This window comes from Carcharodon carcharias, chromosome 5 (genome assembly GCF_017639515.1).
Source record: "Carcharodon carcharias isolate sCarCar2 chromosome 5, sCarCar2.pri, whole genome shotgun sequence".
Classification (NCBI taxonomy): Eukaryota; Metazoa; Chordata; class Chondrichthyes; order Lamniformes; family Lamnidae; genus Carcharodon; species Carcharodon carcharias.
Genome location: NC_054471.1, coordinates 12457355 through 12483552, shown reverse-complemented (window position 1 = coordinate 12483552; position 26198 = coordinate 12457355). Strand labels below are relative to the sequence as shown.

Genomic DNA, 26198 nt, shown 5'->3' with positions numbered 1-26198 from the left:
GCTGGTCCAGTTCAGTTTTGATCAGCAGGAACCTCCACATTGATAGTGGGGGGTGCAGTGATGGTAATGCCACTGAATGTAAGGGGAGATGGTTAGATTCCCTCTTGTTGGGGATGGTCATTGCCTGGCACTTGTGTGGCATGATTGTAACTTGCCACTTATCAGTCCAAACCTGAATGTTGACCAGGTCTTGCTGCATAGAACCATAGAAAAATTATAGCACAGAAGGAGGCCATCTTGTCCATGCCAGCCCGAGGACATCCAGGTGCCCTTTCTAATCCCACCTTCCTGCACCAGGCCCATAGCCCTGCAGCTTACAGCACTTAAGGTGCAGATCCAGGTACATTTTAAGAGTTTAGAGTTTCTGCCTCTACCACTAACTTGGGCAGCGAATTCCAGACGCCCACTACCCTCTGCGTAAAAAAGTTCTTCCTTATGACCCCCCTACACCTTCTGTAATTGGGAAAATGCTGGAGTATATTATAAAGGATGTAATAGCGGAGCATTTAGAATTACATAATATAATCAAGCAGAGTCAGCATGGCTTCATGAAGGGGAAATCATACCTGACAAATTTATTAGAATTCTTTAAGGAGGCAACAAGCAGGATAGATGAAGTGGAACTAGTCGACGTAATATATTTGGATTTCCAAAAGGCGTTCGATAAGGTACCGCACATAAGGCTACTTAATAAGATAAGAGCCCATGGTGTGGGGGGGTAGTATATTAGCATGGATAGAGGATTAGCTAACTAATAGAAGACAGAAAGTTGGGATAAGGGGAGACATTTTCGGGGTGGCAACCTGTAACCAGTGGAGTGGAACAGGGATCAGTGCTGGGGCCTCAATTATTTACAATATATTAATGACTTAGATGAGGGAAGTGAATGTACTAATTGCCAAGTTTGCGGATGACACAAAAATAGGTGGGAAGTCAAGTGGTTAGGATGACACAAGGAGTCTACAGAGGGATATACAGGTTAAGTAAGTGGACAAAGACGTGGCAGATGGAATATAATGTGGGAAAATGTGAGGGTTATGTACATTGGCAGGAAGAATAAAGGAGCTGAATATTATTTAAATGGAGAAAGACTGCAGATGGCTGCAGCACGGAGGGATTTGGGAGTCCTGGTGCATGAATCCCAAAAAGCTAACATACCAGTACAACATGTAATAGGTCCCCTTGTCCAAGGAAAGATACACTGGCATTGGAGGCAGCCCAGAGAAGGTTCACGAGGTTGATCCCGGGTGTGGATGGATTTTCTTATGAGTAGGTTGGGCCTGTACTCATTGGAGTTTAGAAGAATGAGAGGCAACCTTATTGAAACATGTATGATTCTTCGGGGGCTTGACAGGATAGATGCTGAGAGGTTGTTTCCCCTTGTGGGAAAGTCGAGGACCAGAGGGCATAATCTCAGAGTAAGGGTTGCCCCTTTAGAATGGAGATGAGGAGGAATTTCTTCTCTGATGATAGTGAATCTGTGGAGTTCTTCACTACAGAGGGCTATAGAGGATGGGTCGTTAAGTATATTCAAGGCTGAGATAAACAGATTTTTAATCAGTAAGGGAATCAAGGGTAAGGGGAAAAGGCAGGAAAGTGGAGTTGTGCATTATCAGATCAGCCATGATCTCAAAGAATGGCAGAGCAGACTTGATGGGCTGAATAGCCTACTTGTGCTCCTACGTCTTATGGTCTTATAAACAGCCATGCAAATGTAAACACCCTTGTCTAAAAAAGATTGTAAAGATAAACCCAGCAACGACAGGCTGGTCACATTTGCTGGTGAGAAAGCTTTTAGAAATTTTCCGAGCCAAAATTAACAGAAACTTGGATAAATGTGGCTAAATGAAGGAAAACCAGCATGGATTTATGAAAGGCAAATCATAATTAGCTAACACTTGAGCCTTTGGATGAGGTTAGAGAGGGTTGATGAGGGTAATGCAGTTGGTGTGGTGTTGGAGTTGCAAAAGATGTTTGATCAAACGCCACATAATAGGGCTTGCCACTAAGTTGAAACCTATGAAATAAAAGGGACAGTGATAGCATGGGTACCGTATTGGCTGAGTGAAAGCAAACATAGAGTACTGGTGAACGGGTATTTTTCCAAATACAGGAAGGTATATGGCAGCGTTTTGCAGGGGTCAGTGCTCCAGCCAAGACTTGGGTGTGGAGGGCATTATTTGCAGATGACACAAAACTTGGAATTATAGTGAATTATAGTGAATTGTGAGAAGGACAGTGATGGACTTCAAAAGCGTGTCGGCTGGTGGACACATGGCAATTTAATGCAGAGAATGAGATGCATTTTGGTAGGAGGAATGAGGAGAGGCAATGTAAACCAATGTTGCAATTCTAAAGTGGGTGCAGGAACAGAAATCTGGGGGTAAATATGCATTTGTCATTGAAGGTGGCAGGGCAAGTTACTAAAGTGATTTGAAAGCTCTGTGGGATCCTTGTGGTGCCAGAAGCTCGGCTGTGTCTGCACTCCCTGGAGGAACCAGCGCCCTCATCAGCCTCCAAAATGGAATACCGAATTGGGAGCGGGACCCCAGGGGACTCCTGAACTACCTGCCTGTTTCTCTTGGAATTGCCTGGTGGTCACCCATTCCCTTCCTTTCTCAGGTCCCTTCAGCTGCGGTGTGATCACCTCTCTAAACGTGCTATCCACGATGCACTCAGACCCGTGGATGCTCCACAGTATCCCCAGCTGCCATTCCAGCTCTGAAATCAGAGCTTCCAGGAGCTGCAGCTGGACACACTTCCTGCACACATGCTGGTCCCAGGCACTGGAAATGTTCCCAGCTTCCCACATGGAGCACGCCACGGCTTTGAGCTCTCCTGCCATGACTTATCCTATAAATAGAGTCATAGAGTACAGTTCCAAAAGCAAGGAAATTATGATGAACCTTTACAAAGCATTGATTTGGTCTTAGCTGGAGTATTGTGTCTGTTCTTGGGCACCTCACTTTAGAAAGGATCTGAAAGCTTTAGAGAGGGTGCAGAAAAGGTTTACGAGAATGATTTAAGGGATGAGAGACTGGAGTAACATGAATAGGTTGGAGAAGCTGGGCTTGTTCTCTGAGAGAAAAGTAGGTTGAGAGAAGATTTGATAGATGTGTGTGCTTGCACACGAACAGGGGAGAGACTTCATCGTGAGTCGGAGACAGCCAGAGTGAGTGTGGGTAATGGCAATTTGATGCACAGTGGGAATTCACTGCATAGGGGAAGAGGTGCTCTTTGCATTTTTCTTTGCTATCTGACTTAAATCTTCAGAGAGTGGTCTTGCCCTGCCGCAGCAGTAGAGGCTACAAGGGAAAGGAATGACTGATAAGTAGTGGGTAAGGTCAAGTAAGTATTTACTACTTTTATCGTTTATAGTTTAAGGTCTTTTTGTGGATTAGAGCTTGTATATTCTGCAGTAACGAGGGTCAGGGTAGAAGGGCCCGAGAGTAATTGATTTAAAAGATTTAATTTGAAGGGATAAGTCATGGCTGGGGAGCTCAAAGCCCTGGCGTGCTCCTCGTGCCCCATGTGGGAAGCCGGGAACATTTCCAGTGCCTGGGACCAGCATGTGTGCAGGAAGTGTGTCCAGCTGCAGCTCCTGGAAGCTCTGATTTCAGAGCTGGAACGACGGCTGGGGACACTGTGGAGCATCCGCAAGTCTGAGAGCATCGTGGATAGCACATTTAGAGAGGTGATCACACCGCAGCTGAAGGGACTTGAGAAAGGAAGGGAATGGGTGACTACCAGGTAGTCCAAGAGAAACAGGCAGGTAGTTCAGGAGTACCCTGGGGCCCCGCTCCCAATTCGGTATTCCTTTTTGGAGGCTGATGAGGGCGCTGCTTCTTCCAGGGAGTGCAGACACAGCCAAGCTTCTGGCACCACAAGCAGCCTGTCTGTACAGGAAGGGAGGAAGAGCAATAGTAATAGGGTATTCTATAGTCAGGGGAACAGATAGGCGCTACTGTGGCTGTCAACGTGACTCCAGGATGGTATGGTGCCTTCCTGGTGCCAGGGTCGGGATGTCACTGAATGGCTGCATTCTGAAGGGAGAGGGTGATAAGGCAGAGGTCATGGTACATGTTGGTACCAATGTCATAGGTAGAAAGAGGGATGAGGTCTTGCATCAAGAATTCAGGGAGTTAGACTAAAGAGCAAGACCTCTCAGGTTGTAATCTCTGGATTACTCCCAGTGCCACATGCTAGCGAGCTCAGAAATAGGAGAATAGCGCAGATGAATAACGTGGCTTAAGAGTTGGTGCGTGAGGGAGGGTTTTAGGTTCCTGGATCACTGGGACCGTTTCTGGGGAAGGTGGGCCCTGTACAAGCAGGACTGTCTACATCTGAACCAGAGTGGGACTAACATCCTTGCGGGCGGATTTGCTAGTGCTGCTGGTAGGACCTTAAACTGTTTCGGCAGGGGGAGGGGACACAATGTTAACGGAATAGGGACACATCTTAATACAGTAAAACAATCAAGTCAGAGGGAGTACAGCTGCATAAAGCTTCAAGGGAATAAGGCAAGGGTGGATGGCCTCTACTTTAATGCCAGGAGTATTACAGGTAAAATGGATGAGTTCAGGGTGGGGGTTGACACATGGATTGGGATATATTAGCCATCACTGTGACGTGGTTGAGGGAGGGGCAGGATTGGCAGCTCAACATTCCGGGATATAGAATCTTCAGGCGAGACAGGGGAGGGGGTAAAAGAGGAGGATACATTGCATTATTAGTTAAGGAGTCAGTTACTGCAGTAAGGAGAGATGATATCTTGGAGGGGACATCAAATGAAGCTTTGTGGGTAGAGCTTAGGAATAAAAAAGGGGCAACCACATTGTTAGGTGTTTATTTTAGACTCCCAGATAGTCAGCGGAAAATTGAGGAGCAAATATGTGCACAATTTGCAGACGTGTGTAGAAGCAATAACATTAGGTTAATTATATTAGGTGATTTCAACTTTCCCAACATTATTTGGGATAGACATAGTGTTAAGGGCTTGGATGGAGTGGATTTCTTGAAATGTGTAGAGGAGAACTTTTTAGGTCAATATGTAGAGAGTCCAACAAGAGACAGCGCAGTGCTGGACCTAATTCTGGGGAATGAAGTCGGACAGGTGGCTGAGGTGATGGTGGGTGAGCATTTTAGTGATAGCGACCATAGCATGGTACAATTTAAGCTTGTTCTGGACAAAGAAATAGACAAGTTGCAAAAAAAATGTTTTGTATTGGGAGAGAGTGGATTTTAGTAAAATAAGGCAGAATCTGGCCAGGATAGACTGGGAATGGGGAAATCTACAGAGGAGCAGTGGGAGGCATTCAGAAAAGAAATTGGGAGGTTACAGGCTCAACATGTTCCCACTTGGGTGATAGGAGGGAGTAACAAGCCCAAAGAACCATGGATGATTCGAGATATTCAGGATACGATGATCAGGAAAAGAGAAGCTTTTAGCAGGTACATGGGAAGCAAATCAGCGGAGGCATTAATGGAGTACAGAAAGTGCAGGGTGGAGCTTAAGAAAGCAAGTAGGAGAGCAAAGAGGGGATATGAGAAAGCTCTGGCTGGTAAAAGTAGGGAAAATCCCAAGATATTCTATTAGTATATCAATGGGAAGAGGATCACCAGGGAAAGAGTAGGGCTCATAAGGGACCAAGGGGGAAATCTATGGGTGAAGCCAGAGGACATCGCTAGAGTGTTGAACGAATACTTCACATCCTCCTTCACCCAAGAGAATGAGGATGAAGGTATCGAACTTGGGGAGAGAGACTGCGAGGTTCTTGAGCAAATTGATATAGAGAGTGACAAGGTATTGGAGGTGTTGGCAGGCTTAAAAGTGGACAAATCTCCAGGTCTGAATGATTTGTGTCCCAGACTGCTGAGGGAGGCAAGTGAGGAGATCGCAGGGGCTCTGACCCAAATTTTTAATACCCCTTTGGCCACAGGGGAGGTGCCAGAGGACTGGAGAACAGCTAATATGGTTCTGCTATTTAAGAAGGGTTGTAGAGATAAGCCAGGGAACTACAGGCCAGTGAGTCTCACTTCAGTGGTAGGGAAACTATTGGAGAAAATTCTGAAGGAAAGGATCTATCTCCAGTTGGAGAGGCAAGGTTTGATCAGGGATAATCAGCACAGCATTGTCAGAGGGAGGTCATTCCTCACAAATTTGATTGAATTTTTTGAGGTGACCAGGATGTATAGATGAGGGTAATGCAGTTGATGTAGTCTATATGGATTTCAGCAAAGCTTTGACAAGGTCCCACATGGGAGACTTATAAAGAAGCCAAACGCACATGGGATACAGGGTAATTTGATAAAGTGGATTCAAAATTGGCTTAGTTGTAGGAGACAGAGGGTGATGACAGAAGGATGCTTTAGTGACTGGAAGCCAGTGTCCAGTGGCGTACCACAGGGATCTTTGCTGTGTCCCCTATTATTTGTCATTTATATAAACGACATAGATGACTATGTGGGGGGTCGGATTAGTAAGTTTGCGGATGACACAAAGATTGGCCGGCTGGTTAACAGTGAGGTTGAGTGTCTTGGGCTACAGGAAGATATATACGGGAAGGTCAAATGGGCAGATAAGTGGTAGATGGAATTTAACCCTGAAAAGTGTGAGGTGATGCACTTTGGAAGGAGTAGTTTGACAAGGAAGTATTCAATGAACGGTATGACACCAGGAAGTTCTGAGGAACAAAGAGACCTTGGTGTGTGTGTCTATAGATCTCTGAAGGCAGAGGGGCATGTTAGTGAGGTGGTGAAAAAGGCATAAGGGACACTTGCCTTTATCAATCGGGGCATAGATTACAAAAGTAGGGAGGTCATGTTGGAGTTGTATAGAACCTTGGTGAGGCCACAGCTGGAGTACTGTGTGCAGTTCTGGTCGCCACATTATCAGAAGGATGTGACTGCACTCATGGGGGTTCAGAGGAGATTCACCAGGATGTTGCCTGGGATGAAACATTTAAGTTATGAAGAGAGGTTGTATAGTCTTGGGTTGTCATTGTTGGAGCAGAGAAGACTGAGGGGCGACCTGATCGAGGTGTACAAGATTATGAGGGGCATGGACAGGGTGGATAGCGAGAAGCTGTTCCCCTTAGGGAAAGGGTCAGTCACAAGGGGACACAAGTTCAAGATGAGGGGCAGGAGGTTTACGGGGGATGTGAGGAAAAACTTTTTTACCCAGAAGGTGGTGACGGTCTGGAATGCGCTGCCTGGGAGGGTGATGGAGGCGGGTTGCCTCACATCCTTTAAAAAGTACCTGGATGAGCACTTGGCACGTCATAACATTCAAGGCTATGGGCCAAGTGCTGGTAAATGGGTCAGGTGTTTCTCATGTGCCGGTGCAAACTCCATGGGCCCAGGGCCCCTTCTGCATTGTGAGATTCTGTGATGTATTCAAAATCACAAGGTCGCAAGAGAATCTGTTCCCACTGGCAGAAAGGTCGACAACTAGAGGTCACAGGTGTTTTGTCAAAGACCCAAAGACGACTTGAGGACAAACCTCTTACAGCGAGTGGCTTGGATCTGGAATGCACTAACTGTGTGTGTGCTTGAGGCAAATTCAGTTGTGGCTTTCAAAAAGGAATTGGATTTAGTGTTGAAGAGAGAAAATTTAAAGGGATACAAGGAAAGGGCAGAGAAGTGGTACTAATTGAATTACTCATGCAGAGTGCATAGACACGACAGGCCGAATGGTGGTCTCCTGTGCTGCAGCCATTCTGTGATTCTCCACACATTATGGTGAATGGGTCAAAAATCCAGCTGAGTTGAAGAGTGAGACTTTGGTTCCTTATGCAGTTCACAGCAAACAATCAGCATCTTTATTAATACTTACCCAAAAGCTTCAACCAACTCAATAACTTTGATGAAATGAATTTTAAAAAACTAAACTCGAACACAGCCTTTTTCTCCTGGGTTTTGTCTAAAATTGATGGAAAGCAGTTCACATACATGTTTGAGCATGTTGAATCCCATTTATTGAGAAATTAATGCAAGGGAGTGATAGTTTTAAGTATTTATTAATAGCATGTTTTTAAGTTTTTGTACTCCTCTTTGTGGTTCTTAATAGTTTCTTTGTGTCTTCGTGTGCTTCCTGTATTTCTCCCAGTCTGTTTGATTCCCACTATTTTTGGCATATGTATGAACTGCTTCCTTTAGCCTTATGTGTAACCCCCTGTCTTGACTGTCATTGCTTTGCTATACAACTTGAATTTTTAATTTTTTACTCTATGTATTGGTGTTGTACTTGACAAAATACATCTTTGAAGGCTCCTGTTTTTCTGTACCTTCATCTGTTACCAGCTCAGTCCTGTTTAACATGTTCAGTTTACATCTCATACCTTCAAAGTCAGCCTAACTGGTTTTAATCTTAAGATAAAAGCAAAAATCTGCGGATGCTGGAAATCCAAAACAAAAATAAAAATACCTGGGAAAACTCAGCAGGCCTGACAGTATCTGCGGAGAGGAACACGGTTAATGTTTCGAGTTCGTATGACTGTTCAACAGATTTTAATCTTGGTTTGTGTGTGATCTTTTACCTTCTTGACGAGCTCTATCATGTTTGGGAGAGCACCTTGCAAATTGTGACCATAAGTGCCAGTTTATTAATTAATTCTAGTTGTTAATTCTTCAAATCTGGTCTGGCCTGTTCTCTTGTTAGTCTATAATCATTGTTTCAAAAATCTGTCTTGAATGCACTAGAAATTCATTGCCTTTACGACTTGAGCTGTTTTATATCTCCAGGTCTGCGTGAAAATTAAAATTTCCCGTTATAACCTCTTTGTCTTTGCAACATGTTTTTCTGATCTCTATTTATTCATTCTGAGTTCACCACTACTGTCAGGAAGACTGCATATAACTCCCACCAGTGTCATACATTTTCTGGTTTTTCTTTAATTCTGCCCACCAGAGTGTTTACACTGCCTGCTCTCAATTAGTGACATCCTTTTTTCCAACTGCTGTTATATTGTCCTTTAGAAATGTTGCTTTTCCTTTGTAACTGACATTTTTGTAACCATTGATGTCATATAGCACCATTTGATAAGCTGGTTTCTCATAGCATGTTTGAGTTGTTGGAACTGGGTATGTATGAAAATGTAAAGTTCAAGTTTGTCATCTAATCATAAGACCTGTGCAACTGTTCCTCAGAAGCATGCATAAAATAACTAAACACTGCTGGTCTCTGGGTCATGAGATATGTTTCTCTTAATCAGTGACTTAATGGATGTTATCAAAACTATCACTTTTAGATGACACCACAGCCCCCCAGAATTGTTGAAAGACAAGATGGCAATCTATTCTCTTGACTGATGCAGATAGTACAATGTATGAACAATCTTCAGTGGTGTATTTTCTTCTAGTAATGATATTTTCACCATTTCAAAGTCATTGAGTTTCCTTTGACATTTCAGTTAGCTTGAGAAATGGCATTCAATTAGCATTCAGGCAAACAGGTGGTAATGTTGGATGGAAAATTTGATAAAATGACTGAGTTTTACTGGAAAAAGAAACATGCTGTTGAAGCTTTGGTTGCATGTATATAAGTTGAGTGGAATGCCTGAGGTGGCAGCTGTGGCGAAGGGCAGGGCGGTCCATCTCGCAAGGTGTCAAAACAGTTGCTGAATAAAGTCACCAAGAAGCTGCCTAAAAAGCAGAGAAAATCTCGCAAGCAGAGCTATTCCACTTACGTGTACAGGGTGCTGACCCAGGTCTACCCTTCCACCAGGATCTCATCCAAGGCCATGAGTGTTATGAATTCCTTTGTTGTCGACATTTTCGAGTACATCGCCTCCGAGGCTTCGCACCTCATTCACTACAGCCATACCAACTTGGCCGCCTCATGCTGCCAGGGGAACTGGCCAAACGCCATTTCCAAAGGCACCAAAGCGGTCCCCAAATACACCAACTCAGTTTACGTCGATCATTCTAAAGATTATAATCTATATAATATATGTATGTATGTACCAACCTTCGGCTGTTTGCAATAGGCAGAGTACTGATGGTGCTCAATCAACCCATGCTTACAAAACTCAAAAACATAATTTTAAAAAAAATTCATCCATGGGATGTGGTCAACCCTAGTTGCCCTTGAGAAGTGGTGGTGAGTTGCCTTCTTGAACCGCTGCAGTCCATGTGGTATAGGTACACCCACAGTACTGTCAGGAAGGGAGTTCCAGGATTTTGACCCAGTGACAGTGAAGGAACAGCGATATATTTCCAAGTCAGGATGGTGAATGACTTGGAGGGGAACTTCCAGGTGGTGGTGGTGTTCCCATCTATCTTCTGCCCCTGTCCTTCTAGATGGTAATGGTCGTGGTTTTGGAAGGTGCTGTTGAAGGAACCTTGGTGAATTCCTGCAATGCATCTTGTAAATGTGGGGTACACACTGCTGCTACTGTGCGTTGGTGGTGGAGGGAGTGAATGTTTGTGGATGTGGTACCAGTCAAGCGGACTGCTTTGTCCTGGATGGTGTCAAGCTTCTTGAGTGTTGTGGAAGCTGCACTCATCCAGGCAAGTGGGGAGTATTCCATCACACTCCTTACTTGTGCCTTGTAGATGGTGGACAGGCTCTTGGGGAGTCAGGAGGTGAATTATTTATTGCATGATTCTGTCTAACATTAGATGTGATTCTGTGATTGAGCAGCACTTGATGAATAATCATCAGTGTGTTAAGAATTACACTAGCACCCAATTTAAGATTATCAGTTGAGCTTGCAATACCGCTCATTTACACTTGCTAGAAGCTATGTATATTCATATGCGGGGACTTGACCTCTGCAGGCAAAAGTAATATCTAGAGACATTGCACCTTTTTTGAATAAACAAGAGCATGGGGTGCAGTAGCTCCCTAGTGCATTCACATTGGCACCATCTTGACCAATCAGAACTGATATCAGCACCTCTTTTCTCATGCAGTATAAATTGTTGTTCCCTTTGAAATTTGGCATTGTTGCATCAGTCCCATTTAGTGTAAGATGAAAAGCTTCGACAGTATGTCTCTTTTCTCAGCAATACTCAAGTTTTGTACAACTGTTATGAAGAATAATCAACTGGCAGAGAGCGGACTTCAATGGGGCAAGAACAGAGCTGGGCCAGATGGACTGGAACCAAAGGTTGGCGGGAAAAACAGTAGCTGAACAATGGGCTACCTTCAGAGAAGAGGTGGTTTGGGCACAGTCAAACAATGTTCCCTCAGAAGGGAAGGGTAGGACAAACAAATCCAGAGCTCTCTGGATGACAAAGGAGATAGAAATTAAATTAAAGAAGAAAAAGTGTGTTTACAACAGGTGTCAGGTAGCAAATACAATTTAAGACCAAGTTAAATACAGAAGCTTCAGAAGGGATATGTAAAAGCAAATACAGGAAGCAAAACGGGATTATGCAAAAAGACTGGCAGCTAATAAAAGGAAATCCCAAGGTATTCTATAAACATCTATAAGCAAAAGGGTGGTAAAAGGAGGAGTAGGGCCGATTAGGGACCAAAAAGGGGATTTATGCATTGTGGCAAGATGCATGGCTGTGGTGTTAAATGAATACTTTGCATCTGTGTTTACCTACGAGGCAGATGCTGCCTTGGCCATGGTGACAGAGGAGGAGATTCAGTCAATAGAAGAGCTTAAAATTGATGAGGAGCTACTTAAAGCTGATAAGGCACCGGGACCAGGTGAGATGCATCCAAGAATATTGAAGGAAGTAAGAGTGGAAATTACAGAGGCACTGGCAATAGTCTTTAAATGTTCCCTGGATTCGGGGGAGGTGCAGAAGGACTGGAGAATTGCAAACATTATGCCCTTGGTCAAAAAAGGTTGTAAAGATCTGCCCTGCAATTACAGACCAGTCAGTTTAACTTCGGTGGTGGAAAACTTCTAGAAATACTTATTGGGGTTTGAATTAATAGTCACATGGAACAATGTGGATTGATTCAGAAGAGTCAGCATGGATTTGTTAAAGGAAAATCATGTCTAATTAAGTTGCTGGAGTTTTTTGAGAGGTAACAGAGATGGTTGATGAGGGCAAGGCTGTTGATGTGGTGTATATGGACTTCCAAAAGGCGTTCGATACAGTTCCACACCACAGACTTGAGGAAAGTTATAGGTCATGGAATAAAAGGAACATTAGCAATGTGGATACAAAATTGACTGAGGGATAAGAAACAGAGCAATGGTTAAAGGGTATCTTTTGGACCAGAAGAAGGTTTGTAGTGGAGTTCTCCAGGGATTGGTAATGGGACCCTTGCTCTTCCTGATTTATAAATGATTTAGATCTTGGTGTACAGGGGACAATTTCAAAGTTTGCGGATGACACAAAACTTGGCAGAATTGTAAACTGTGAGGAGGACAGCGTAGAACTCCAAAAGGACATTGGCACGTTGGTGGAGTGGGTAGATAGGTGGCAGATGAAGCCAATGTGGAGAAGTGTGAGGTGATACACTTTGGTACAAAGAACATGGAGAGATAGTGTAAAATAAAGGATACTGTTCTAAAGGGTGTGCAGGAGCAAAGAGAACTGGGTGCATATGTACGTAAGTCTTTAAAGGTGGAAGGACAGGTAGAAAGCTATTTCTAAAGCATACAGTATTCTAGGCTTCATTATTAGGGACACAGAATACATGAGCAGGGAGGTTATGATGAACTTTTATATAAGACACTGGTTAGACCTCAGCTGGAGCATTGTATACAGTTCTGGGCGTCACAATATAGGAAGGATGTGAACACATTGGAGAGAGTGCAGGAGAGGTTTACGAGAATGGTTCCAGGGATGAGACACTTCAGCTCGGAGGAAAGATTGGAAAAGTTGGGACTGTTTTCCTTGGAGAGGAGAAGGCTGAGAGGAGACTTGATAAGTTTTCAAAATCATGAGGGGTCTGGACAGAGTAGATAGGGAGAAATTGTTCCCACTTGTAAATTGATCGAGAACCAGAGGGCACAGTTTTTAAAGCGTTTTGCAAAAGAAGCAAATGGGAGGTGAGAAAAAACTTTTTCACACAGCGAGTAGTTAGGATTTGCAATGTGCTGCTTGGAAGTGTGGTGGAGGCAGGTTCAACTGAGGAATTCAAGAGGGCATTGGATGATTATCTAAATAGAAACAACGTGCTGCAGGTTTCGGGGGAAAAGGCTGGAGTTTGGCACTAAGTTAAAAAGTGCTCAGAGGGTCAGTGCAGACACGAAGGGCCAAATGGCCGCCTCCTGTACCGTAACAATTCTGTGATGAACAAAATATAATTTTAAGTTGAATTAATGTGTGTATGTGTGTGTGTGTGTGTATATGTATATACATATATATATATATATATATATAAATAAATAAATGTGCGTTTGTGTATTGAGAAATGGAAAAAAAACTTGTTTCAGTTTCTTTTAGTTTTTGTTTATGAATTTTGGTGACTGGGTGTCTGGATAGACTTGTCGCCAAAAGGTTTCCAGTCTTTTGGGTTTGTTTTGGGGCAAAGTGAACTTTGGCAAGCTGGGAGTGACTGAGAGACTGTTCATGTCATGCCAGCTATTGGCCAGAAGCATGGCCTTGTGTATAGGTGTTCCATAAGATATTTTTCAGTTGTGTTAGTTGGTGAATGCAAAACTTATCTTATCCTTTTTTGTTCTTTATTCCTTCATGGGCTGTGATTACCACTGGCAAGACCAGAATTTGTTGTCCATCCTTAATTGCCCTTGAACCAAGCTTTTTCAATTGGTAGTTAAGAGTCCTACATTGCTGTGATTCTGGAGTCACATGTAGGCCAGACCAGGTAAGGATGGCAGATTTCCTTCCCTAAAGAACATTAGTGAAACCAGAAGAGCTTTTACGACAATTAATGGTAGTTGGCATGGCCATCACTCTGACACTAGCGTTTATGTTCCAGATTTCTTAATTGAATTTAAATTCCACCAGCTGCCATGGCAGGATATTAACCCACGTCCCCAGATCATTGCCTGGGCTTCTGGATTACTGGTCCAGTGACATTACCGCTACATCTTGGAACCCCCTTTCATTTTATTTGTGATTTCTGCTGATTTAAGTTTTTTGTTACAGTACAAGTCTTAAGTGAAACCTTGTTCACTGGTTTATTTCCATTAGTTGTTTGGTCGAAGCAGTCCATGTTCATCTGCAGCAAGACCTGGACAACATTCAGGCTTGGGCTGATCAGTGGCAAATATATTCGTGCCAGGCAGTGACCATCTCCAGCAAGAGAGAATCCAACCATCTTCCCTTGACATTCAGTGCCACTACCATTGCTGATTCCCCCACTATCAATATCCTGGGGGTTACCGCTGACCAGAAACTGAACTGGACCAGTCATATAAATACTGTGGCCATAAGAGCAAGTCAGAGTGCTTTGAAAACTATACTTACCTTGTTGAGAGTGGTGGTTAGGAACATCAATTCCCAAAGGACCTTGGTCTGCAGAAGCCTCAGGAGCAGGCTTCATATGCGGAATTTTTATGTTCTTTGGGCCCATGCCCCTGTGCATGAAGAAAAAAAAAACCAGGTCAGGTGAGCAGGAGCAGAAGACAGGGAATGGTCTCAAAAGGAAGTCTTAAGTAGGGGACCGAGACCGGAGGGAGACAGGTTCCCGTTAAGTTAAGATAAATAAAGAGAGGAGCAGAGAAACTGGCTGCAAACAGGAAAAGGGCTGCGGGTAGCAGATTTCAGCCGTGGTAATGGACGAGGACGCAGGAGAAGCCTCTAAGACCCAAGAAGGCAGCCGAAGTTTGGTGACTCAGAGCTGCAGGTTATTGGGCAAAGGTACCCCTTTGGAGTAGTAACATTCTGCTCGATGGGGCTAAAAGTTGAATTGTGCTTTAGTTGGTGCCCAAGTGCATATTCGGGAATCCAGGGAAATAACATCACGGGAGTGAGTTTGTAACCATGTGAGGTGGGCTGTTGTTGATTGCGACCAAGTTGGAATGACTTTTGGAGAGAATTCCCAGGATAGATTTTTGAAGGTGAAGACTTGAATCGCTCATCAGAGAGGAACATAATAAATAGGAGCAGCAATGGCTTGTTGATTCTTCTCTGCTATCAATGGCTGATCATCTACCTCATGTCATTTTTCCCACTATCCCCCATCTCTTGATGTAATTAGTATCCAAAAATCTTAATTGATTTCTGTCTTGAACATACTCAATGACTGAGCTTCCACAGCCCTCTAGGGTAGAGAATTCCAAAGATTCACCACCCTGAGTGAAGAAATTCCTCCTCATCTCGATCTTAATTGGCCTGCCCCTTATTCTGAGACTGTCCCCTGGTTCTAGACTCACCAGCCAGGGGAAACATCATCTCCACATCTATTCTGTCATGCCCTGCAAAAATTTTGCAAGTTTCAATGACATCACTTATCATTCTTCAAAACTCTAGAGAATACAGGCTCAGTCTCCTCAATCTCTCTTCATAAGACAATCCTGCCATCCCAGGGATTAGTCTGGTGAACCTACATTGCATTCCCTCAATGGCAACTACATCCTTCCTCAGATAAGGAGACCAAAACTGGGGACACTACTCCAGATGCTGTCTCACCAAGACTCTTTACAATTGCAGCAAGACATCTTTACTCCTGTACTCAAATTCCTTTGTCTTGAAGACCTTGCTAATTGCTTGTTGCACCTGCTTTTAGTCACTCATGAACAAAGACACTCATGTACCTTTGGAGAACAACACTTCCCAACCTCTCATCATTTAAGAAATATTCTGCCTGTTTTTCTATCACAGTGGATAACTTAACACTTACATTATATTCCATCTGCCATGTTCTTGCTCATTCACTTGGCCTGCTCAAATCCCCTTGAATCCTCCTTGCATCCTCTTCCCAACTCACATTTCCATTTAGTTTTATGTCATCAGCAAATTTGCAAATATTCCATTTGGTCCCCCAAGTTCAAATCATTTGTATAGATTGTGAGCAGCTGTGGCCCAAGTACTGATCCTTGCGGTATCCCATTAGTAACAGCTGCCACCCTGAGAATGACCTGTTTCTTTCTACTCCCTGTTTTCTGTCTGTTAACCAATTTGTAATCCATAACAGTATATTACCCCCAATCCCATGTATTCTAATTTTGTTTACTAATTAGGTCCTATGTGAGAGCTTATTGAAAGCCTTCTGAAAATCCAAATACACTACATCCACTGGTTCTCATTTATCTATGCTACAAGTGACATCCTCAAAAAAAACTCTCAACAGGTTTGTCAAACATGATCCCCCTTTCATAAATCCATGTTGACTCTTGTCCAATGTTACGACCACAGCAGTATAATGACAGTGCAAGCCAAATCTCAGAGGGAAACTTGGCTTATGGACCGCAACCTTTTTTTCGTATTCTAATAACAAGAAGATGATGTACCACTCAGCAGTAAGAGGTCCAGTAACACTTCTGGGTTAAAATTGAAATTAAATGTTTTATTAACAAAAGAAAAATAAAAGAAAACTTAAGCACACAAGATTACGTTCCACAATTAAGATTAGTCTTAGAAAACAGTCCCCCAAAACACTCTACTTGGCCAAACCCACTATTATGATACAGCAGGTGGTATTTGCCAGGCTGACCAAATCCACAAGGGAAACCTGGCCACGAGATCACAATGGATTTGCAATTTGTATTTATTACGAGAAGATTTGTGTACTGAATTCAGAAGTAACGAGTCCACTAACACCTTTAGAGATTTTCAAAAGTAAATTGAAACTTTTATTTAAAAAAGTGAATAAAACACGTACTCAAGATTACATTTACATGGTTGCTTAATATTATAACAATTCCCAAAATTCCTAGTTAACCAGATTTCTGACTATACTCCCCCTTTAAGGCAACAGTCCAAAATAGATTTTAAACTTATATGGACAATCCAGCAAGGCTACCCACAAGCACCCACACGGCAGTGGAATTCCAAAGTCTTTTAACACCGCTTTAGTTACTGGAACAGTATACTTCTGCAAAGTGGCTATCGGCTTTTCCCCAAGTCTGTTTCACACATTTCAGATATTACACGGCCACACCTCATACAACCTTACGTCCTCCTTTAAATATACTTTTCCTCCTTTGATTCATAAATCCCATTGTTCCCACATGTCTTTGGAACATTCCCCATAAATATAAAAATCTTTTATGTTGTCATTATAGCCAGCACTTTTGGGAGAAATCAGCGTAATAACCTGCCTTATTTATCTTGTTAGCCGTAAACATCCTATCATGTCTTTTTGAAAACCAAACAGCTCTCCATTTATCTTAAAATGCGAATTTCATTTACACCCTATCTGCTGAGACTTTACCTTAGTTCACTCATTAACATTTCATGTGCCCTTTACACCTAACTCTTTTGATAATTTCAAACTTGCAGTCTATCCATCTCTAATTTAATTAAAACAGAATTACCTGGAAAAACTCAGCAGGTCTGGCAGCATCGGCGGAGAAGAAAAGAATTGACGTTTCGAGTCCTCATGACCCTTCGACAGAACTTCTGTCGAAGGGTCATGAGGACTCAAAACGTCAACTCTTTTCTTCGCCGCCGATGCTGCCAGACCTGCTGAGTTTTTCCAGGTAATTCTGTTTTTGTTTTGGATTTCCAGCATCCGCAGTTTTTTGTTTTTATCTAATTTAATTAAATCAGCCAAACAGAAAGAGCCATCCACACACTCACAAACATAAACCTACTTTACAATACCCCACATTAATATTATGAAAAATATGATAGTTTTGTGACACCCACAAGTAAACACTTTCCAGGCAACGCTCCGATATAGATATTTAAATATGGAATCCAGTAGTTAGTCACAAGGCAGACCGTGGTAGCTTCAATAAAGGTTGCCGCATGACCTGTACCCTCTTCCATTTTGCTATGGAATTCAATTCGAAAATCAAATTGCTTGTTGCAGCCCAAGACTTTTCATCAGCTCAAACAGCTCCAGCTATCTCCAGCTTAACAGCTCACCAGCTGTCCATGGTAACTCTAAAATACCTTTTTTCCCTTGCATTTCAGTCCCATTGTTCTCACACCCCTTTTGAAACTCAAACCCTCCCAAATATAAGATCTTTCATGTTTCCATCTTGTCTTTGCTTTTGGGTCAATAAAAATATAATATCCCCACTACTCTTTACCTCTGGACTCCTTTAAGATGCAAATATTTCCTTGTTACCTCTGAAGCTCAACAACCTCCCAACTTATCTAAAAATGTAAATGTTAGTATATCTAGCCTATTATACCTCAAACTTAACACCTTTAACCTTTTCATGTTTTGAAATACCCAGACAGCCTGACTCTTATCAACCTCTTCCCCAGTTTAAGTAAATCTCACGTGCACACACACACACACGCCCTTCTTTACAGAATAACACACTATTCCCCAAAATATTTTTTTAAAAAATTCATTCTCACACCAAACATATCAGTCATTTCCAAGTGTTCAGTTACATGAGCATGTGAATTAGGAGCAGAAGTAGACCACTTGAGCCAGCCCTACCATGCAATAAGATCATGGCTGATCTGATTTTAAACTCAACTCCACATTCTCGCCTAGCCCCTTGCTCATCAAGAATCTATCTACCACTGCCTCAAAAATATTCAAAGACTTTGCTTACACTACGTTTTGAGGAAGAGAGTTCTAAAGATTCGCGACCCTCAGAAAAAAAGTGTCCTTATCTCTGTCTTAAACGAACAACCCCTTATTTTTAAACAGTGACCCCTAGTTCTAGATTCTCCCACAAGAGGAAATATCCTTTCCACATCCACCCTTTTAAGACCCCTCAGGATCTCGTATGTTTCAATCAAGTCACCTCTTACTCTCCTAAACCATAAGACGTAGGAGCAGAAGTAAGCCATTCGACCCGTTGAGTCTGCTCTGCCATTCAATGAGATCATCGCTGATCTGCTAATCCTCAACTCCACTTTCCTGCCATTTCCCCATAACCCTTAATTCCCTTACTGATTAAAAATCTATCTATCTCAGCCTTGAATATACTTAACAACCCAGCCTCTACAGCCCTCTGCTGTAAAGAATTCCACAGATTGACTGCCCTCAGAGAAGAAATTCCCCCTCACCCCTGTCTTAAATGGGTGAGCCCTCTGGTCTGAGAGTCTCCCACAAGGGGAAACAACCTATCAGCGGTTATCCTGCCAAGCCCCCTAAGAATCTTATATGTTTCAATAAGGTCGCCCCTCATTCTTCTGAACTCCCATGAGTACAGGCCCTACCTACTCAACCTCTCCTCATAAGAAAATTCCTCCTCTCCTGGGATCAACCTAATGAACCTTCTCTGGACTGCCTCCAATGCCAGTATATTCTTAGATAAGAGGACCAAAACTGTTCAAGATATTCTCGGTGTGGTCTAACTAGTGCCTTGTGTACTTTTAGCAACATTTCCCTATTTTTATACTCCATTCCCTTTGAAATAAAGGCCAACATTCATTTGCCTTTCCTATTGCCTGCTGAACTTGTATGCTAGCTTTTTGTGATTCGTGCATGAGGACCCCCAAATCACTCTGTGCTGCAGCTTTCTTCAGTCTTTCTCAATTGAAGCAATATTCAGCTCCTCTATTCTTCCTGCCAAAGTGCATAACCTCACATTTTCCCACGTTATATTCCATCTGCCAAGTTTTTGCCCACTCACTTAACCTCTCTATATCCATCTAGACTTTGTAAAATCCTCACCACTTTGCTTTCCCACCTATTTTTGTGTCATCTGCAAACTTGGCGATAGCACATTCATTTCCCTCATCCAAGTCATTAATACATATTGTAAATAATTGAGGCCCCAGCACTGATCCCTGTGACATTCCACTAGTTACAGGTTGCCATACCGAAAATGCCCCCCTTATCCCAACTCTCTCTGCCTTCTATTAGTTAGCCAATCCTCTATCCATGCTAATATACTACTCCCAACACTGTGGGCTCTTATCTTATTAAGTAGCCTTATGTGCAGTACCTTATCGAACGCCTTCTGGAAATCCAAACATATTACATCTACTGGTTCCCCTTTATCTATCCTGCTTGTTACGTCTTCAAAGGAATTAATTTGTCAAACATGATTTCACCTTCATGAAACCATGCTGACTCTGCTTGATTGTATTAGGCATTTCTAAATGCTTTACTGTTACATCCTTTATAAGAGACTCTCTAACATTTTCCCAGTGACAGATGTTAAGCTAACTGGCCTACAGTTAACTATTTTTTTGTCTCCCTCCCTTTTTGAGTAAGGGTATTACTTTGGCAGTTTTCCCAGTCCTCTAAGACTTTTCCAGAATCTAAGGATTCTTGGAAGATTAATACCAGTGCATCTACTATCTATCTAGCTACTTCCTTTCATGTCCTAGGATGCAACCCATTAGGCCCTGGGGACTTATTAGCCCCCTTAGTTTCCCTAGTATTTTTTCTCTAGTGATAGCTATTGTATTTATTTCCTCCCCACCTTTTGCCCCTTGATTATTTAGTATTCCACTACAGTGGATACAAACCTAGCCTGTCCAACCTGTCCTCATAAGACAACCTGCCCATTCCATGTAGTCGTCTAGTAAATCTTCTCTGAACTGCTTCTAACACATTTATATCTTTCTTAAATATAGAGAATAATACTGTACACAGTACTCCAAATGTGGCCTCACCAGTGGTCTGTATAAACTCCCTACTTTTATAATCAATTCCCCTTGCAATAAATGATTGAATTTTATTAGCTTTCCTAGTTCCTGTAACTGCACACTAGCCTTTAGCGATTCATGCACTGGGACACCCAGATTCCTCTGCATCTTGGAGCTCTGCAATCTCCCACCATTTAGACAATAAGCTTCTTTTTTATTCTTCCTGCCAAAATGGACAATTTCAAATTTTCCCACATTATACTCCATTTGCCAGACCTTTGCCTACTCACTTAACCTATCTATGTCCCCTTGTAGCCTCCTTATGTTCTCTTCACAACTTACTTTACTATCTATCTTTGCTAAATTTGCTGATGACACAATCATTGGTCCTTTCATCCAGGCCATTTATATAAATTATAAAACGTTGACGCCCGTTCGGAAATGCAAATACTTACCTTAAGGTTAAATTGGCAGTTGAAGGTGGAGAACTCGGGTATTCTGCGCATGCACCGGCTGGGAAGTGGCCACACGTGCAGTTAGTGCTTTTTTCTGTTCATTAGTCCGGGAACTGACCCTGCATGCCTGCAGCAAAGAAGAGAAACAGCACGAAACTGCGGGTCAACAAACCTGAAACCGAAGTGCTGCTCCAGAGAAAATTTCCCAGGGAGCAGGACATAGGGGAGGGGTACAGGGAGAGGTCCCATAAGAAAATCCCAGGCAGGGACAAAGACAAGAATTGGAAAGAGGTTCCAGAAGTAAAGTTAAAGGAAAGGAGTAGAGAAATAGGCTCCGATTTAGAGAGAGAGCTGCTGGGTGCAGACTTGAAGCAAAGTGGGCTCGAGAGAAGCCAGAAGACCTGAGAGCACAGCTGAAGGTTAGTGACTTTGTGCTGTGGGTCACAGTGGTGTCCTGCTTGGATGGCCGATGATCTGAAAGTGTGCATGGAAGGTAAAGCTTGAGCGTACATGGAGATCCAGGGGAAAGGAATGTCAGAAAGTGGGATTGAAACCCTGGCGGTGGGTCCTTGTTGAAGCTGCCCGAGTGGAGCAACGTTTGAAGAGAATTCCAAGTCAAGTTCTTCAGATGTGGAGATTGGAAAGCCTTGTATGAAAGGTGGCTCACAATGTGACAAATGTCTAGGTGGGTTGTTGTGAAATCCATGAAATTTACTTTTGTCGCATTTGTCATTTATTTTGGAGTGTGGTGTGTCTGACTACAGTTCACCTGTTAATTCATATTTACCCCATACTTACGCTGAAGAGGTATAAGATGGATATTATAAATTGTTTTATCTTTCTGAACTTATCTGTGTTCATAAAGATATTGCTGGGTGAAGGAATAGTGAATATTTGAATCATCATCTTGTGTTGGTATTGAGACCTTTCCAGCAATTTTGTCTGGTGTAATATAGTTGATTTTTCTTGTTTAATAAATGTTTTACTTTTTGCATTAAAATTTCCATCAGATTCCTGTGAATTTGTTCAGCAACTTTGCTCTACAGTTTCTAAAACAAAAGTTAGGACCTATCAAGCTAGGTTTCTCTCTGGGACCTGACTTGTCTGGGCTGAACATCAGCTGGGATCGTAACAGGCCCCAGCACTGATCCCTGTGGCACACCTCTCATTCCACGTTGCCAACCAGAAAATGACCCATTTATGCCTACTCTGTTTCCTGTTAGCCAGCCAATCTTCTATCCATGCCAATGTTTCCCCCTACAACATGGGCTTTTATTTTCTTTAATTACCTTTGATGTGACACCTTATCAAATGCCTTCTGGAAATCTGTACATCCTTTCAGTGAAATCGGTTGGCTCAAGTGTTACTGATGTCAGGCTGAGTTGTGAAGAACTCCGTGGACTCTGTCTTGGTGGCATTTGGTGTGTAGTGTGACATGTTTGACCACTGTTTGCCTGTTAATTCACATGTACCTCATATTAACCCTAGTTGTTAGAGTACAAGATAGATAATGTAAATTGTTTTATCTTTTTGACATTGGAGAGTGAAGCTTATTTTTGTTGGTTCAAAATCTTGTGCTTTTTTATTACAAGTGTCTTGAAGTTCAAACTTTGTCTATACAAAATGTTGTTGGTCCCTCACTGAATCGTGCCAAAAACTTGGCGTCTGACCAAGGATCATAACAATAGGCTGGGAATTCTTCTGCACATAGCTCACCTCCAGGCTCCCCAAAGCCTGCCAACCACCTACAATTTACAAGTCAGGATTGTAATGGAATACTATCCACTTTTCTGGTTGACTGCTGTTCCAATAACACTCAAGAAGCTTGACACCATCCAGGACAAAGCAGCCAGCTTGATTGGCACCCCTACCACAAACATTCACTCCCTTCAGCACCAAGGCTCCTTAGACAGCACCTTCCAATTGCATGTCTGCTCCCATCTAGAAGGACAAAGACAGCTGATACATGGGAACATCACCACTTGGAAGTTCCCCTCCAAGCCATTCAGCACGCTGACTTATATGTATATAGATGCTTTTTCACTATAGTCAGATCAAAATCCTGGAATTCCCTTCCTAACAGCACTATTAGGAAGCCTAACACCTATACCACATGGGCTGCAGTGGTTCAAGAAGGCAGCTTACCACCATCTTCCAAAGGGCAATTAGGGATGGGCAATAAATGCTGGCCTAGCTGTGACACCCACATCCCATGAAAGAATAAAAAAATCTGCGCAACTTTTCCTCATAAGATAACCCCTTCATTCCAGGAATCAACTTAATGAACCTCCTCTGAACTGCTTCTAATGCAAATATTTACTTTCTGAAGTCAGGAGACCAAAACCGTATGCAGTATTCCAGACGTGGTCTCAACAATGCTGTGTACCATTGTAGGAAGACTTCTTTTATACTTTATATTCCATTGTTTTTGCAATAAAGATCAATATTCCGTTTGCCTTTGTAATTGCTTGGTGTACCTGCATGCTATTTTTTTTTTGTGATTCATGTACAAGGATACTTAAATAATCTGTTTTCCTCTTTGCCCACCAAAGTGGACAAGTTCACATTTTCCAACATTTTATTCGATCTGCCAAATTTTTGCCCCTCACTTAACCTATCTATATCCCTTTGCAGACTCTTTGTACCCGTCTCACAACTTGCTTTCCTACCTGTTCTTGTATCATCAGCAAATTTGGCAACATTACAGTCGGTCCCTTCATCTGAGTCATGAGTATAGATTGTAAATAGTTGAGGCTCCAGCACTGATTTCTGTGGCACTCCACAAGTTACTGTTTCCCAGCATAAAAGTGACCCATTTATCCCAATCCTGTTTCTTGTTCATTCACCAATCCTTTATCCATACTAATATATTACCTCCAACACCATGAGCTCATGCATTTTGTGGTAATCTTTTATGTTGTACCTTTATCAAATGCATTTTGAAAATCCACATGCGCTGCATCTACTAGTACTTCATTTATCTACCCTGCTTGTTACATCCTCAAAGAATTCTAGTTAATTTTACTGTGACATTTCTAATTAATGTTGCCTCATTACATAGTACTTAGATCTAAGATAGCTTTAGCCCTAGTCAGTTCCACAATGTATTAGTCCAGGAACCTATCATGAAGATGTTCTACACAGTCATCTAATTTGAATGTCCCCATTGATATGAAAGTTATAAGTCCCCCACACTTACATTGCATTTGTTGCAAGTTCCAATAATTCCTTGCTGAATGCTCTGTCCAATGTTATTAACCACTGTTAGGGAGCCTATGGACTACTCCCATCAACGTTTTCTGACTTTTGCCATTCATAATTTCCACTAATACTGATTCTACTTCATGATCTGCTGAGGCTAGATCCTTTCTCACTAATGTCCTTATGTCATATTTTTCTATCAGGGCTACTTCCCTGCTTTGCCATTCTGTCTGTCTTTCTGAGCTATTGTGTACCCTGGAAGGACAAAGGGCAGCAGATAATTGAGAACATCACCACATGCAAGTTCCCTCCAAGCTACACACCATCCTGACCTTGCACTATATCAATGTTCCTTCACTGTGACTGGGTCAAAATTCTAACAGCACATGGGAATGCAGCGATTCAAGAAGGTGGCTCACCACCACCACCTCAAGGGCGCAAAAGAATGGGCAATAAATGCTGACCTAGCCAGTGACACACATGTCCCATGAAAGTGTAAATAAAAAAAAATGTTTGGAAATTGTAATTCATCAATCAAAGCACGTTGCGTATGAGAATCTGTAGTTTCACAAAACTTTTAAGTATAAATAAGATCACTTCTGATCATTCAGTGAAATTTATGGGAAAAGGTGTTTCTATGTAAACTCTAGCTTATTACTTGTATTTTTTAACACTTGAAATGGGTGGAACCCTATTAAAATTTCTGTTGTTCCAGCTCTAAGAGTGACATCACTTTGACTTTAAATTTTCTTTCATCTTGACTTCCAACAGGAGTAGCTCCAGTTCCTGGATTAGACCATTTTTAAACTTCTGACACTGTTTTATTTGCAGGTGGTGATAAACTGTGCCATTCCGAAGGGGCTGAAATACAACCAGGCCACACAGACCTTTCATCAGTGGCGAGATGCCAGGCAGGTGTATGGTCTGAACTTTGGCAGCAAAGAAGATGCCAATGTGTTTGCAAGTGCCATGATGCATGCCTTGGAAGTGCTAAATTCCCAAGACTCAGGTACATGTTCCAAATCTTGATTTAAATGATTGCAATTTCCAGCATTTCTTCAGAATTGAGGATGACTTGCTTCCGCTCTGGTTCTCTAAGTTCTGAGATGGCTGGTAAGCCCAATGCGCTAGCTGCACAATCGGCCACAGTTGGATCAGGTGGTACTTGAAGGGTTGGGTATGTGGGTTGTTTGAGGTTTGTGCGCACCCTCCAACGCCTCAACTTCACCTCTGTATGTTCCCCACGATGGCTTCCTGAATCTTCCAAAATTTATATTAATGAATACACAATCATTTTAGGTATAGAATAAATGGCTTGGGGAGAGTGAGGCAGTGACCATGTTGAATAGAGGCTAGATTTGTAATAGAACCCCTTGCTTTTTCTCCTGCCTTGCTTTAATGATTTTGTATGAACATAGATTGACAGACAATTCAATTGAAATTGGTGGATTGAGAATGTAATTTTCCCATGGGACATCCACATGTTCAATGTGCATCTTCCAGCAGAAGCAACATATTCAGGAGTGGAAACCATAGGGCATTTGTTTCTTTGTTATCTTTCCCAACTCAAAAATGTCCAAGGCCAACGCGATAGGCCATAGTTCCCACCCCTACCCCCATAGGAACAGGAGTAGGTCATTTAGCCATTCAAGGCGGTTCCGCCATTCATTGAGATCATGGCTGATCTGCAACCCAACTCCATATATCTGCCTTTGCTCCATATCCCTTTATATCTTTGATTATCAGAAACCTATTAATATCAGATTTAAAATATATTGTGCGAAAATCATCAATTGTGAAGAAGTGTTTCAAACTTCTATCACCCTTTGCATGTAAAAGTGCTACTCCTGAAAGAAAAACAGAAAATGCTGTAAATACTCAGCAGGTCCGGCAGTAAATATGGTGAGAGAAACTGAATGAATGTCTCAGTTCAGTAACCTTCCTTTATCGGCATGGAATGTTAACTCTGTTTCCCTATTCACAAATGAT

The 26198-nt window shown here is 42.4% G+C and overlaps 1 protein-coding gene across 1 annotated transcript in view; it reads left to right on the top strand.

Annotated features, from left to right (window-relative positions):
* The window catches only part of enah (ENAH actin regulator), a 566884-nt gene that overhangs the window by 237523 nt on the left and 303163 nt on the right, over nucleotides 1-26198 (top strand). Inside the window, exon 3 of the mRNA XM_041188077.1 lies at nucleotides 25041-25218. Within this exon, the coding sequence (XP_041044011.1) occupies nucleotides 25041-25218 (178 nt within the window). The remainder of the gene's footprint in view (nucleotides 1-25040; nucleotides 25219-26198) is intronic.